Source organism: Helianthus annuus, chromosome 9, assembly GCF_002127325.2.
Source record: "Helianthus annuus cultivar XRQ/B chromosome 9, HanXRQr2.0-SUNRISE, whole genome shotgun sequence".
Classification (NCBI taxonomy): Eukaryota; Viridiplantae; Streptophyta; class Magnoliopsida; order Asterales; family Asteraceae; genus Helianthus; species Helianthus annuus.
Window position 1 is genome coordinate 73201646 of NC_035441.2, and position 16788 is coordinate 73218433.

Sequence of the window (16788 nt, forward strand, 5' to 3'; positions counted from 1 at the left end):
CCACCCCATCCTCCTTGTTATGAGTCACGGCTTGTTTCCTTGTGCAGGAGATCAACCGACGGACGATCCAGCCAGCGATCCTCGAGAGGAAGGAATTAACCCTTCTTGACGAGACTAGTGTGTTAACCCTGTCCGGTTAACCATTGTTTCATCATTGGCGCCCACCGCTACTCTTAGCACTTTCTTAACCATCCCTCTCCCTCTCAAAAGATCATGTATAATCGTCTAAACAACACTGCTGGGGATAACCTAAACCCCACCAACCCAGGGCCTACGGGGACCACCCCTCCAGTCCCAAATCCTGGCCACATTGACACGTCAACGCAAGGGGGTTCATCCCTTACGTTTGGACACGACTTGTCACAGTACGCATCTGTGATCCCTCCAGACATGAACCTTCATGCCTAGTACGACCAGCAAAAGCTCTGCTGGCCGCGGCATACAGCAGAGCCTGCGCAGGTACTGGCCGGCCCTACCCCGGCACCACATACCCTTGCAGGTCGTATTTTACAATACGACGGCAGGACTCCCTCACGCCCAGCCTCCCAAAGCAGGCGTGAAGACCGCGGATCCTCTTACTGTGAGGTTCGCACAATCAATGAGGATGATTCCTCATATGGGTCTCGTGCCAGAGGCCCAATACAAAGCCGCCTGGGCCCTCAAGGTGATAACAGGCGGCAATCCACAGCGCACCGCGGCTCCGGCATTCAAAGCTGGCTGGGACCGTAGTCCCATCACGAAGGATATGGCCGTACCGACCCGGACAACCATACATATTGCAGGGAATCTCATGCTACCAGCAGCAGACCGGGAGGACGCCACTATGTTCCTCCCACTCACCCCCGTAACACATACCTCCGTGCCGCAAAGCGCCCCGAGAGCCAACCCTACAGGCCAAAATCTGCGGCTGAAAACTCCAAGTTCGTCCCAAGAATCGCTCACGCCGGTGTCAACACCACCAAATTCCCATTGAATATTGGGAAATACAATGGTTCGTCTGATCCGGACGACCACATAAATATCTTCACCGGCGCAGGGTGCAACGGCAACTGGGACGAACCCACCTGGTGTCATTTTTTCCCTCAGACCCTTACAGGTCTAGCAAGGGCTTGGTTCGATTCTTTGCCAGTGGGATCACTAGACTCATTCGAGGACTTGGAAGCCAAGTTCCTCGCGCATTTTAGCCGGCAGCGACGCCATGAACGTGATTCCATGGACGTCATGAACATCTGGCGCAGGGACGACGAATCGCTTGAAGCGTTCGTCGTCCGATACAACAAATAATGTCTGGAGATAGGTGACGTGGCAGACCAAATGGCACGTAACCACTTCATCGTAGCTGTCAGAGACGAACAGATGGTTATGACTATCTCCGGCAAGGACGGCTTGCCAAAGAAATGGGAAGATGTCAAGGCTGCAGTCAAGACATACGCCCAGACCCAGCGGTCCCTCAAACCGCATGTTGGTAAGGCACCGCCCGGGTGGAAGGCCAATCCTCCCACCAAGAGCCTAAGCGTAATAATAAGCGCAACCGAGACACTTGGAATCGCGGCAGCGAACCCAAGCCGTACGTCCCGCACAACAGCCAGCCCGACGCAAGGGCAACCATTAAGGTCCGGTGTGAGAACCAGGCGTCAAAAAACAGTCTCGGGACCGTAACTGGACCGAGATTACTCAGTCACCAAGCAACGTCCTCCACACGGACGCGCATTTCCTGCGACCGACCCAGCCGATGAAGTCCAAGAAAAACCAGGACCTCACACTCTATTATGACTATCACAAGGATTCGGGCCACGCGACAAACAATTGCATCAGTCTCTGGCTGGAGATTGAGCGAGCCCTAAAGGAGGGGAAGCTGCAACATCTGTTGCCGGGTGGGCAAAAACCCACCAAGCGCATCACCCCCCACGGCGAGGGCACCTCCACAGGGAAGAGGACCATGTATGTGGCCTCAACCCATATGATCAACGGAGGCAAGGGAAGGCCGCGCAAGGCGGCGAGAAGACCGGACAATGACTGGAAAGATGAGCAAGTCGTCTTTCCAAAAGTCTGAGGCGGCCCGCGCGACAGGCGCGCCGTCGTTATTACAGGCCACCTGGCTCTTTACTGCACCGAGTGATTATTCATCGACCCGGGCAGTACTTCTGATATCATATACGAGCAGTGCTTCAACCAGTTCGATCAGGAAGACAAAGATCGGTTGCAAGCGGTGGACGACCCGTTGGCCGGGTTCGCAGGGGAAACTGTTTTTCCCCAGGGCCAAATTACTTTTCCTGTGCGCCTCACTAGCGGAAGGCACACACGAACAGAAGAGGTGAACTTCATGGTTTTACCTCACACTTCCAAATATGACGTGCTCCTTGGGAGAGAATCCCAAGGCGACTTCAACATGATTACGTCCGTACCCCATTCAGCGGTCGGTTTCCCAACCGAAACAGGGGTCGCGATAATCTATGCATGCAGGGAAGTCATGGCGTCGGACGAGCTTCGTCCGACCAAAATAGCAAGGCCTACCCCCAATAACCAACCAGAAAAATGGGTTCTCAATGCGAGACACCCAGAGCAAACGGTTACGTTGGGACACGCCTTGTCCCCCAACATCAGAGCGCACCCGAAGCAGCTCCTCTTCAGGAACCAGGATATTTTCGCGTGGACACCCGCAGACATGACGGGGGTGCCACGCGAAATTGCGCAACACTTCTTGAATACCTTGCCAGGTATCAAGCCAGTGATCCAAGGCCAACGCCACCTTGGATCTGCAAAAAACAAGGCGATGCATAAGCAGGTCAAAGAACTGCTCTCCGCAGGCATCCTGCGGGAAGTCAAGTACCAGACTTGGTTGTCCAACCCAGTCATGGTAGAAAAACTATCCGGGGGCTGGCGCATGTGCGTCGATTATAAAGATCTCAACAAAGCTTGTCCCAAGGATTGTTACGCACTTCCGGAGATCGATGAAAAAGTCGATAACCTCGCACCATTTTGATGGAAGTGCTTCCTCGATTGTTACAAAGGCTACCACCAGGTACAAATGGCAATCGAGGACGAAGACAAAACGACATTCCGCACACCTACCGGAAATTACTGCTATACAAAAATGCCGTTCGGGTTGCGCAATGCAGGTGCAACGTATCAAAAGTTGATGAACGACACTTTTCGCGGCCAGATCAGCAAAAGTGTCGAAATCTATATGGACGACCTGGTCGTCATGATCATGGAGGAAGACACGATGCTCACCGATATCGAAAGAACATTCCAAACTCTGCGAAGCGTCAATATGAAGCTCAATCCAGGGAAATGCTCGTTTGGAATGGAGGAAGGCAAATTCCTTGGATTCATTGTAACAAAAGATGGATTCGGGGTAAACCCGGAGAAAGTTCAGGCGATAGAGCGCATGCCATCACCTTCCGCAATGAAAGAAATGCAACGACTGGCTGGCAGGCTAGCCGCACTGAACAGATTCTTAGCCAATCATGCGGCTAAGTCCTATCCTTTCATCAAAACACTGTGAAACTATTTAAAGAAGGAACAATTCCAATGGACCGCAGAGGCAGAAAACGCCTTTCGGGAGATGAAAGAGTGTTTGATTCAACTCCCAACTCTGACAGCTCCACGCAAAGATGAGCCACTTATCTTATACCTATCTGCCGCAGACAACGCGGTAGGTGCGGTACTCATAGTGGAATGAGAGGGAGTTCAAACACCCATCTACTATATCAGCAAAATGCTCAATGGCCCAGAGACGAGGTACTCCATCATGGAGAAATTGGTATTAGCACTGGTGCACGCATCGCGACGGTTGCGACGTTACTTTGCAGACCACGTCATCACAGTGTTAACCAACTACAGGATCGGCCCGATCCTATCAAAACCTGACATCTCTGGGAGATTAGCGAAATGGGCAATTGAGCTGGGCGCACTCACGCTGAACTACAAGCTGCGCCCCGCAATCAAGGGCCAGGTCCTAGCTGATTTCGTTGCCGAACTACCGGAAAATTGCATTCAAGAATGCGAACAAGAACAAAACCCTGCACCAACACCATCCTCCTCAGAAACCTGGGCAGTATATACTGATGGTGCGTCCAATGAGGATGCTGTAGGCGCAGGTCTGCGACTCGTCAGCCCCGATGGCCAAGAGCTTACCTATGCAATTCGCCTCGACTTCAAAAGCACGAATAACGAGGCAGAATACGAGGCTCTATTGGCAGGGTCTCGCAATCAAGCTCGGCGTGCAACATTTGGAAGCACACGTCGACTCGTTGTTAGTTGCAGGGCAAGTACGCGGTGATTATGCCGCAAAAGGGGATATCATGATCCTCTACCTCGAACAAGCCTTGCAACTGAAGTCAAACTTCACTTCCTTCAATATCCGCCATATCAATAGAAGTGAAAACAAACCCGCGGATGCACTGTCAAAACTCACATCCACCAGCTTCCAACACTTGGCAAAAGAGATACGCATTGAGATTCTGCAAAATCCCTCAGTACCCCTGCGCCAAGTCAACGTCATCCAGTACGGCAAAACATCCTGTCACCACTGCATGGCCATTCCAAAAATGGGCAATCGACGCGGTGGGACCATTTCCAGATGCACCAGGTGCGGTGAAATTTATCATAGTGGCCGTGGATTACTTCACAAAATGGGTGGAGGCAAAACCACTCGCCTCGACGACCGCTATGATAACGAGGAAATTCATTTGGGAACATATCATCTGCCGTTTCGGTCTACCGATGTGCATCGTTACCGACAACGGCACCAACTTTGCTGCCGACGAATTTAAAAAATGGCTAGAAGAACTACATATTAAACACATATTCTCCTCAGTGGCACACCCGCAAGGAAATGGCCAAGCGGAGAGTATCAATAAAAGTCTAGTCGAAGGCATCAACGCAAGGTTGGGAACAGCCAGACGCGGCTGGGTCAATGAACTCCCAAGCATCTTATGGGCCCATAGGACAAGCCCAAAGACGAGCAATGGTGAGACACCCTTCAGCCTGGTCTATGGCTCGGAAGCGGTGATCCCCGCGGAAGTAGGTCTTCCCTCACCCCGGATGTTGGCTATCAACAAGATAGCCAACAATGAGGCACGAAGGTTTGACTTGGACCTCCTGGAAGAAAGGCGTGAAAACGCTGCCATCAATGAGGCTAAGTACAAATCCAAGCTAGAAAAGTACTATAATTCACGCGTCCGCGTTTGTACTTTCAACCCCGGAGACTACGTCCTCCGCGATAACGAAGCATCTAACGCTGAACGCCCAGGGAAACTCGCCCCCAATTGGGAAGGACCTTACCTCATCCAAGAGGTCCTGGGTAAAGGCGCGTACAAGTTACAAACGTTAGAAGGTGAGCCTATCGCACGCACATGGAATGCACAACAGCTTCGACGCTGTTATATGTAAGCTATGTTTTTACATTTACCATGTAACTTATCAGGCCGCAGGCCACTTGCAAATAAATAAATGAGCGATTCAATGAAATATTGTTTATTTCTACTATTAAAAATGCGTGTTCCACTTTGCGGTATCTGCAAAAACAGATTGGCAAAATCTTCATTCGCGATACCCACACAAAGTGGTGACCACACACAAATATTGTAATAGGCCAGCAAAGGCAAAACATTAAGTGTCTGTCCGGCCGGATACACACATACGGTTTTTACAAAACCTACACAATTCCTAAACCCTAATGGGACAAACACATGAATTGACTAATACTCATACGACAAAGGTATAGAGTATACTCAACCGTGTTTACAACGGGTAGAGTTCTGCATACACACGTTCAAACATGCAAGAAGTAAAAACACTTGTACACATTGAGCAAAAACAATTGAACTTTATATTCAAAAAATTCTTACACCCATACGGTGTACAACGGATTTTCATAAAGTTCTAACATTTACAGAGGAAAACAAAAAAGGGCACGCAGGCCAACCTAATCCTACTTTGTACCGCTGGTACCCGCGCCATCTTTGCCGTCACCAGCAGCCTCTTCCTCTTCCGATTCTTTAGCATCAGCATATAACATCTGTAAACGGTCTACATAGTCTTCCGCATCCAAGCCTTCGTCAAGCTTCTCAAGAGCAGAAATAGACATGTCATAGAATGATGCAGAAGCCGCGTTAAGAAGCGCTTCAGTATTCACACCATGGAAACCAGACAGTTCATCGGTGTATTCGCCTTGAGCCAGAATGTTCATATGACTGATGCATCGGTTGTAACCAGCTCTAAAGCCAGCATCCTGGGCACACTGCTTAATCAGGTCTATACCAGTTGCAGTCTCAAGCGCATCCAGGATAGCCCTAACAATCTGCAACACACAAGCAATAAGATTATCACATGCAAATCCAAACAAAAGCGAAGGCATCAGATACTTACATGACCAATACCGTGACATCGCATCCACTCACGGTCGGCCTCAAGCTGATTGAATGAAGAGGTAAGGCTATCTCTAGCCTCAGCAGCCTCGCTAGCCCGCTTTTCAGCTTCAGTCGCGCGGGCAGTAACCTCCGCAAGCATGGCCTCGTGATTCTGCACTTCAGCCTTTCGAAAACAAGGAACACAGGCATACAAAGATAAGCATTTATGAAAAGAAGTCTACAAATTCAAAAAGCAAAGACAACTCATACCTGGAGGCTTCCAACGGTTGTGTTTAAAAGGGAGCGATCAGCATTTGCTTCTTCAAGGGCCTTGGCAGCACGGCCCCCCACATCCTTATCCTCTTCAAGAGCCTTCGCAACCCGGGCCTCCGCCTCCCTGGCCTTTCCAACGGCCGCCTCAGCCGTGGCCTTCTCTTTAACCAAAGCAGCATTCGCTGCCTTGACATTGGCCAACTCCTGACGAACACGAAACAGGTTGTCATTCTGTTTGGCCCAAGATTCTTTCCATGTCTTGCGCTCATTAGAAAGGTTTTCTTTCCAACTCTTGCGCTCATCAGAAAGCAACTTGGCAAGAGTACGAACTTGTTTAAGCTCAGCAGTTGCAGCCCACTCCTCGGTCTGCTTATGCTTCTCAAAGGCAGCCTTAGCCTTTTCAAGCTGCTCCACACCTTCGCGAGCAACTTTCACCAACTTTTCCGCCTCGGCCTGCAAGCGCGCAACTTCCTCCTCCCTGCGGCCCAATGCCTGGTAGTCCTCCATAATGGCATTCGCCATTATGGAACTCCCCACAAGCATAGAAGAGAGTTGGTTGACCCGGATCTCATGCGGCAAAGCGCGGGCTCGGTTAACTTCGAACGGGGTGCCCATGCCACCCAAAATCTCCTTGCAGAAGGAAGGATTATTGGCAATATCATCCCCCTGCATAACACTCCATGGGGGGCGATGATAGTTCACAGCCCGGTCCTCCGTGTAGGTGCGGTAGTAGTGCTCCAATTCAGTCTCTCCAGGCTGAATCGGAGGCCCTTCATGACCCGCACCCCTAGAAGCGGAACCAGAAACCTTCTCGGCGACAGGAGACTTGTGCTTTTTAGCATCAGACCTCTGTTTTCCAGCATCAGAAAACCTCAAATTCAGATCATCAGTATCATTTGGGGTGATCAGATTATTAGAGGAATCAACAGTGTCAAAAATCTGAGTCCCAGTCTTCTCCCCAGTACCCTCTACCTGCACAGAGGGCTCACTTACCACTTTGACAAAAGGACCGGCAAATTCTTTATTAACCCCCGCATCCGCATCTGTGTCATGCGGGGGAGAAGAAGGCACATCAAACAAAGAGGAGAAATCTTCTCCTCGCGTTTCTACAAACAAGGAAGCAATAACCATCAAATACAAGTTGCAAATGCAAACACTCATAAAGCTATAAAGTCACTTACCAGAAGTGGCCGCAGGTTTCTTTTACGTCGCACCAGTGGACCTTTTGGTCTGTATCCTCTGACGTTTTTTCTCACCAGAAGCAGAAGCCTTCTCGTCTGGTTTCCTCTTTTTCTCACCAGCAGGTTTGGAACTCGCGGAGGCCCCACCTGCAGCCGCACCACCACCTGGAACACCCAAACCCTCAAGGGTGTCAGATACTACCACGTAATTGGTATATCTATGGTAACAAGAACGAGAGATACCTGCCACCTGCGACACCAAAGGAGGGGCAACAGAACCCTCAGGTTTTTCCTTACCGCGACCCCGCGCGGGTTTCTTCACATGCTTCTTCTGCGCATGTTTCTTAGAGACAGTTTTCACTTCAAACTTTCCCAAAGCCCCAAGATCACCTGCGTTTAAACAATCAAGCAAGCAAATCACAAGGGTGAATTTTACATAACAAGGAAGTCTTAGAATATACCTTTGCCTTGCGGCAGCGGCGCATTTAACGCCTCGCGTTCAGGAACGCGGGAGTTGCCAACTATCTCTAGGTTAAAGCCTTCACGTTCCCCGCACGGAAGTAACTCAACCTTGCCCTCGAAGGTTGGATCAAACATCCTCCACAGGCCGACAGCATCCGCTGATGATACACATACAAATCAATAAAATATAAGGAAGCAAGGAAAGCGCACAAGAGTAAAAATGCTTACCACCACTCTTTTACCGCAAGACGGGCCTTGCCCTCCTATCCGGCCTAGTCAACATCATCCGCAACACCCAAAGCGCATTGTTGTCCAGCTTCTTGAGCTCAATAGCTCTCAGCCGTGGGAACCAACTCACTGTATCAGCAGTAGGAAGAGCAATATCTTCCGCAAGAATGGTCTCGTTCACATTTCGAAAAGTCATATTCGAAGCCACCGCGACACCTTTAACGTAGAAAAACTTCCTCTTCCACTTTGTCAAACCCTTGGGAGGGGTCATCAGCTTGGTACTCCCATACCACTGATTGAAGGAGAAGAACCCAGTGTTCACCGTCAACTGGTAGAACCACCGGAAATTTTCGACGGTAACCTCTAAACCAAGAGCACGGAAGGTGCACTCAAAGTTCCTGATCCGAAACATCCCAAACGGACTCAGTTGGGAGATGTGAATCTGGTAAAACTCCAACACTTCGGCAACAAAAACCATTAATGGCAGTCGGAGGTTGCCATCATAGAAGAACTCGGCCCACAGTGTGAGACATCCCGCCGGAGGATCGGCACCGGTATCACCCTCCTGTGGGTATATAACCCCAAACTCTCCGGGCATTTGAATACTGGTCATCAGGGTCTCAAAGTGACCCTTTGACCACTTTAATACCGGTAGGCCACCACCAGGTACACCACCATCATATTCATCTTTATCAGCCGCCGCCGGCGACTGTCGTTCAGGGTTTTCACCCTCCACATTATGAGGATTCGACGGTTCAGCCATAACACTGTTGAAAACAGAGTAGACAACGAGTTCTCGAAGAACTTGGAAACCTCACCGGAAACTTCAAACACTTGATCGGAGAAGACGAAGGAACTTTCTTTCTCTCACCGGGAAATTTTTGAAATTTTGAAACAAGTGAGGGGAAACCACAAACGGTTTTCCCTTATATACTCATCCCAATAAATGCGGAGGGGTAACTAAATCATCACGTTCAAAAAGGACGAGTTACGCAACGCCACGTGTTCAGCGACGGTTCCGCTGACGGTTACCACGCGCGCGTGGCCGCACACGCGCCTGACAAAGGAGACGTTTACACTCCTGCTACAGTGCATTTATGACCTCGGGCAGAACAAACGTCCTTTCATTTCAGCACATGCCAGGAAATCTCACCAACTTCCACCAACTCACACATGTGCTCAGCCACGTATGCAACAAAAAGCGACAACATTATCCAAACACAAACGGCATGCGGTTTCCCTGGTATACCGCACCATAACCCATACCGCATGTCGTTTTTTTACATACCCCTCAAAAAAGGCAAAAAATATATATCTCTACATTATATAAGGGGATATAAATTATATCCGCACATACCCACGAGCACACGTGGAATATGCGGAAATGACACACACGAGCCCGTACCGGTGTGTCAGATGCTCAGAACCAGCGTTGTTCTTTGGACTGAACCGCATCTCAGAAACAGGTAAACCGCATTGCCTTCATTCTCTTCAAGCTTCAAATCCCTCGTGTCCGGTTCACAACCACAGAGGGTGCGCAAACAGTTTCTCCGTAGGGAAAAAGGATGGGAATGTACGCGACCGCACATCAGCAACCCTGGCTCCTGATCCTTCAAGAGCCACATCCGAGAAACACACTCTTTTCAAGCGAGTCTTGGGTTACAAAACCGCAGACACTCATGAGTCGCTGCGGACACACCTATAGCTCCGCAAATGGTTGCTACGGAAGAGCCACAACTAAGTCATCACACAGATGAACGAAGCTACTTCAAGGAAAGCTCCTCGGCATTGGAGCGTGAAGGAAAAGGGCTACAGAACAAATGCGGACGAGATTTCCAATCATCTGAAGAGATCTCGTTGAACAACAAGCGACCGAACCGCGGTAACAAGTCTGCTTATGACTTTATTTGCCCACCTATGCGCCACATAGAATAAACAATGGTGGGCACAACATTGCCCATAACCATGTTTATTGGCCCATAGTACAGATTCACATTGTTCGACCAAACATGGCCAAACAATGACGCAACGAGGTAACCGCAAAGGACGTGCGGTTACTTGAGAGCTAAACTGATGAACACGAACACCCCACAAAAAAGGGATCATCATTACATGTCCAATTGCTGAACATAGAGCTTGAGCAAAGCACTTGCAGGCATAGGTATCTTCGATCACCGTCTCAAAGGTTGGTTCGAAGCCTCCTCTCTTCTTCATTCACCACCTCAAAGGTTGGTTCGAAGACGAAGCCACGATCTCAGAGGTTGGTTTGACACACCAACAGGTGGCAACCAACCTGATGACATCAGAAAAAGGTAGCCCGCTACCCAAACGGCTGAGAATTTCGCATCAGACGAAACTTTCTCACCAGTATGGAAGAGACGTCACATGACTCTACCAGATCTCCAGCTTGATTTACGAAAAGCGAATGCCATCTACATGGCCTAGAATTTTCTCCAGGTTGGAAACTACCTTCTAGACACCATAGTCCAGTGCTCCTCCCACATGCAACTTGCACGAGGCAGCAACACTAGACTGGGGGGACTTGAAGGGGTATGGTCCTAAATCTCGCGCCACCTGACCGCGAGTGACCATTACCCTTATCAAAAAACCCCCACCAGCAAAGAACTGCGTCCACGCGGACGCATCCTTCGAATCCAATCGGTCAAAGGATAAGAAGAAGCCTTACCTTGCGTATGAAAGCGGACGTGCATAGTGATGTGGCTGGCACCGCATCATATGGTCATTTTCGTCACGACAAGGGATCTGGGCAACAACAACAGTCACCACAGACGGAGATGCGGCTTGGCACCGCTTCCCGCACATATCTTTGTCAAAGCATAGAGCGTGGGGACATCAAAGGTTACCGCAGGCAGCTATGCAGCCCGCACCGCATCATGCCCACTAGGCAAGTGGGACTGACAACACAGAGCAAGTGGCACCACTGGCAGCCGCCTGTCAGGCCATACGTAAGCAACGGACTGACACTGCAGTGGGACGTGGCTTCACCTCCACAACCGACAAGCCTTACACACCTGCAAAGGGGCAGCACGTCGTCAGTCCGTCCCTTCAGCTCCTCCTTCACTCCTCGGCTATAAATACCAACCCCAAACCAGGTTTGAGGTATCTCTTCACAACTCTCTCACTACTACTACTATCACACTTTGCTTCCCAAGCAAAGTACTGATTCTCACGCCGGAGAGTGGTAACAAGGAGCACCCCCCACCCCATCCTCCTTGTTATGAGTCACGGCTTGTTTCCTTGTGCAGGAGATCAACCGGCGGACGATCCAGCCAGCGATCCTCGAGAGGAAGGGATTAACCCTTCTTGACGAGACCAGTGTGTTAACCCTGCCCGGTTAACCATTGTTTCATCAGCTATCGAAATGTGGCACCTTCAGTATTGCATAATGGAATCTTGAAGCCAAAAACTTAACAAACCGACCGACTTTTTCATATTTTTGTAAAAAGTATGATGTACCGACACTTCAATCATGAATGCCAACACTTCAGTCTACACCTTTGCTTTGCCTGTGCTTTTCGTTTTAATTACTTCAACAATATTCTAGTTTCTAATAACAATAAGTAGTTCTAATTTTAACAAATTTATAGAATAAACAATACGAAAGTGATTCAAAACCAATTAACCTTACTAAATGATCCAATTAACCATAATCCTGTTAATCTTTCTGAATCCGACAATGGACAAAACTTCAGGTCAAAGAGGAGAGCAAGAGCTCATACCGAATCAAACCCTTGGTGAATATTCATCATGTAGCGTTGAAATTACAACCTCAAGTTAAAACACATACCTTCGATGAGCGAACGCCTAAAACGGAATCTAAATTGAGTATCAAGAGTTGAAGAACAAAGGCCATAGGACCATAGAATCTCCGGCGAATCTTCTTTCAGAGGGTTCGAGATATGCATTTGAAGAGAATCGAATGGAGGCGGTGTTATCATTTAAGGGATCGAGTTTCAGATGAAAATAATGGTGGTTTGGCCATTTAGGGTTTTCATGGCATAAGGTAGGAGGCAGGGTGGGGAGGGTTGTGTAATGTTCTAATTAGAACGGGAAATAACAAAGAAGATTGATACGACAAAAAAAAGAAGACAATACGACACGTGTACAAAAATCCTAGGTGGCAGCCACAGGATAGGAGAAAATTAGTGGGATGGGCTGAAATCCATCCAGCCAAATGTATAATCATTTTCATTTATATGTATAGAGATTTAAAATCGTTTTTTTAGGACGGAGTGACTATCCTTTTCACGACATTTTTATTTATATTTTGATATTCGGTATCTGCTTGCTGTTACTGACACACGTTTTGCAGTCATTGGGTCCCCGCCGCAACGCGTGGGCGGAAAATCAACTAGTTTATATTAATGTCATAATCCCTTTATGCAATAATATTAAGTATAAAAAATAAGCATATAATTACTTGCTAAAAGCAAGGATATGCACTCATGGCATTATAGCCTAGTGGTATCTTGGTGGTGGGATAAGGCTTATGACCATTAGGTCATGGGTTCGATTCCCACAAAGGGGTTTTTTCCCAGATTTATTGGGTTTCCTCCTGAATTGGTGTATTGACATTATATTGCCTAGTGGAGATGGATATGATCGGGTGGTTCTGCTAGTAGCACGATGATACTCTAGTGGTCTGTCAGTGATCCAAATTTGCCGTTCAAAAAAAAAGAGCAAGCAAATTAAATTAAACTAGATTAAACGTCAAACTCTTTAACGTTTGAGTAAGTTACATTTTTCGTCCTTTTAAGTATATATATAAAATAGGCAAATTGGAAAATAATAATCCCACCATTGTGAAATTGGCCAATAATAATCCCAAGTCAGGAATTAGCTAATAATAATCCCACCTCGTCCATTTTTGGAAAATAATAATCCACAGTCACTAAACGACAAAAGTGCCACGTCAGCATTTGGAGTATTATTTTCTAAAAATGGACGAGGTGGGATTATTATTGGCTAATTCCTGACTTGGGATTATTATTGGCCAATTTCACAATGGTGGGATTATTATTTTCTAATTTCCCTATAAAATATCAGGTTTCGTTCTTAAACTAAGGAAATAAAAAGAATTGTCGTTCATGTTCAAATTTATGGGTTTCGTTCTTTCCACTATGGAGCATTCAATTTGTTCGTTAAATCCTACCCATTTAATAATAATAATAATAATAATAATAATAATAATAATAATAATAATAATAATAATAATAATAATAATAATAATAATAATAATAATAATAATAAAACAGATTTGCACAAGAGGGCAAATTGGTTGGACCATTTAACTAAATGTAAGATTTTGTTGCTTCATTCAGGAGTCTAAGCCGATACAAACCCCCTCCTGTAATGCTCCAAACAACAATGAATGATATGCACTGAACTTAATAGCGAATATAATATTCTTTGAGATATTAGATATGCAGATAAGATTCTAAAAACACATGGTAAAGAGTTGAAAGAGACCCTCAATCACATGTTTCACTACTTTTGGTCACACTTTGTTTGGTCCAACAAATTTAAATGGTAGACAATCAATATGTGAAAAAATATTCAACCATTTTGTTTTCTAAGCTTGTTGAAGAATCCATTCAAATTTACCATTTCAAGTAGAACACTTAATACACAAAAGTTGCCACTTGTACGAATTCTAACGCGCAATGATAAATACTCATGCGAATATAAACACACAATGAAAATAGAGACCAGAAACACTATGTAAAGTAGACATTTTTATTGACCCATTACGGGTTCTTTGATAGGTTACAAAAAGCAGTAGTCCCGGACCGCGTTATTAAGCTTTGTCTTCACATACTAAGAAGAAAAGAATCAATAAATTTAAAAATAAAAAATAAATAAATAATCAAATCTGTTTTTGAAAATAATTTATCTAGAAAGGGTGCAGGGCTTAAAAATCCAGAAGACATCTAAGCCCTTTGCTTCATTCTGTTTTAAAAGTGGAGAAGTTTGACTTTGACTTGTAGTTTTGGTGACTTTGACTTCTTTGTTGCTGCTTATTCCTTCTATCTCTCCAAGTATCCCTCTCTCCTGTTGATACATTAAACTTTCTTTAGTCCCTAAAAGTTCTGAAATCAGTCACTACTTAATCAAATCATACCTGAGGTCTAAGGCCGAAAGCCGTTGGAGGGGTTGCTTTACGATTAGCTGAAAAGCATTGAGGTGACGGAGGATTAATTCGGATCTGCAACAATCTTTGCTCGTCTTTGCTCCTTATGTTTTTCATATTTAATGCCACTGGGCTGTTCTCCGACTCCCTGATTAATCTGCATAGACAAAATAAATTACATGAGCAGATTCGGATCATAATTTCACTGGCAAAATCAGAAATTCGATCTCATGATCTTAACCCCCCCCCCCCCCCCACACACACACACACACATCAAACACCCCCTATGTGATCATACTTACTTTTTCTTTGTAAGCTTCTCCCTGACATTGTTGTGATTCTCACTTCCTTCATATTTCTCCAACAACGGCATCCTTTGAGTTTCCTGCAAAACTCCCATTTCCTGTTTCTTTCCAATCTCTTTCTCCCCATCGGCTTTCGTCCTCATCGCCAATCGCTTCAATTCGTTGCAGAACTCAGTCACCTGGTTCAATATATCTCTTCCTGCAAACAGATTTTGTGGCCGCGGTGTTTCTTCGTTCTGTAACGGAACATTTTCAAAAGCGGGGTTCTTCTCTGCGCTTGATTTGATCATTTCTTTGAGGGATTTAGCTTTGTTCATAGGAGGAGTTGAGAAGTTAGGGTTGTGATTTTCATCATCCTGGACATATTTTGAATCTTTGCTTGATGGGAAACCTCGTTTCTTCAGTGCTGGATCTCTGAAAATAGAAATAGAACAATGTTTAATAGTTTCAGTTAGGAATGGCAATCGTGTTGCGTTGGCGGGTTGAATTGCGGACATATTAAATCATGGCCCATTTAACCCATTTATCTAAATAGTTCTTCAATATGGTATGCAGGTTTTAATCAAGTTGTGAACCCATATGTCTAAGCGGGTCAAAATGAGTTGTAAAGGGTTGACTGGTTGTTATTTACGCTTTTTAAATGGGTCATAAATTGGTAATAATGGGTCGTAGACGGGTTGACCTTATAAAAAATATTTGGCCCGTTTAACCCTTTAATTTAAACAAGTCAAACGATTTGTATACAGTTTGCTGGTTGTAATCAAGTTGTGAACACAACCTGTTTTAACCCATATATCTGAATGAGTTGTAAATGATTTGCAAGTTGTTATCGTTGTGAGCTTGTTAAGCGGATCATAAACCAGTTGGTGGGTATGTAAACAGGTCAAACGAGTTCTATACAGGTTGTAACGGACGGGCTATAATCAAGTTGTGAATACTACTATTTAACCCACTATCCCATATATCTAAAGGAGTCAAAAGAATTTGTAAACGGTTGTAACAGGTTGACGGGTTGTTAAACAGGTCGTAAACGGGTTGATCATATCAATTTTTTTTTTATCTCCTGTTTAATTTTAAACAGATTAAGAGATACAGGCTAAACAGGGCAACCATTTATTTAATAAAACTAGCTAACAGGTCAACCGGGGACGAAATGTTTATTAAACAGGTCATTGAGAACACAACCGTTTCAAACCAAGTTTCTTTATCCATACCTCTTATTTCGATCACCCGATCGAATAATCTCTGAAACACCAGCAGATCTCTGAAGCTACAAACAAAACAATTTCAGAAAAAAAAGCCCATAAATCATTCAAACGAAAACCAAATCACTAATTTAAAACCTTGGATGAACCCAGACTCCTTTCTCTGAAAAAATCCTCAACCGTCTTCGGATGATTACAATCTGCAAACAATAAAAATCAATTATCCCACATTGCAAACAAAAATCAACAAAAGCGAAAACAATGAGAAGAAAAACTGACCGGGTCGGCAAAACCAAGCTTCATCATCGACTGAATAATCGGCATTTGAGAAATCAATCCATTGAGGAGCGTTGAAATCGTCGTAAAGCGGGTCCTTCTCGAACTTGGAATCCTTCCAGTCGATCACAGCAACGTCCATTGATGGCGGTTTTGGGGGGGTTTCTGAGTGAAGTGAAAGAGACGAATGAAATGATATCAGTGAAGAAAGAAGAAAAAGGGGCGGGGTTTACGTTACTGGTTTTTGACCGTTGGAGATGTTTTTATTATTTGTTTATTAGTTTTAGAAGAAATGCAAAAGGGCCCCTATGCTTTGTTGTATTAGCACTGTTTTTGCCCACCGACACATTT

General features: G+C 45.9%; 2 protein-coding genes across 2 annotated transcripts; both read right to left on the minus strand.

Annotated features, from left to right (window-relative positions):
- Positions 1-5938: 5938 nt before the first annotated feature.
- Positions 5939-8407, minus strand: LOC110902077. The gene is made up of 7 exons (XM_022148816.1): positions 8272-8407; positions 8054-8200; positions 7844-7975; positions 6960-7735; positions 6627-6833; positions 6376-6540; positions 5939-6307 (listed from the first exon to the last, which is right to left on the minus strand). Exons 1-7 carry the CDS (start codon positions 8405-8407, stop codon positions 5939-5941), a joined length of 1932 nt encoding a protein of 643 aa, XP_022004508.1.
- A 5827-nt stretch (positions 8408-14234) lies between these two features.
- Positions 14235-16638, minus strand: LOC110899919. The gene is made up of 6 exons (XM_022146812.2): positions 16441-16638; positions 16300-16361; positions 16171-16226; positions 14954-15370; positions 14643-14808; positions 14235-14572 (listed from the first exon to the last, which is right to left on the minus strand). The coding sequence occupies exons 1-6, from the start codon at positions 16577-16579 to the stop codon at positions 14411-14413; spliced, it is 1002 nt and encodes a 333-aa protein (XP_022002504.1). The 5' UTR covers positions 16580-16638; the 3' UTR covers positions 14235-14410.
- Between the last annotated feature and the right edge of the window lie 150 nt (positions 16639-16788).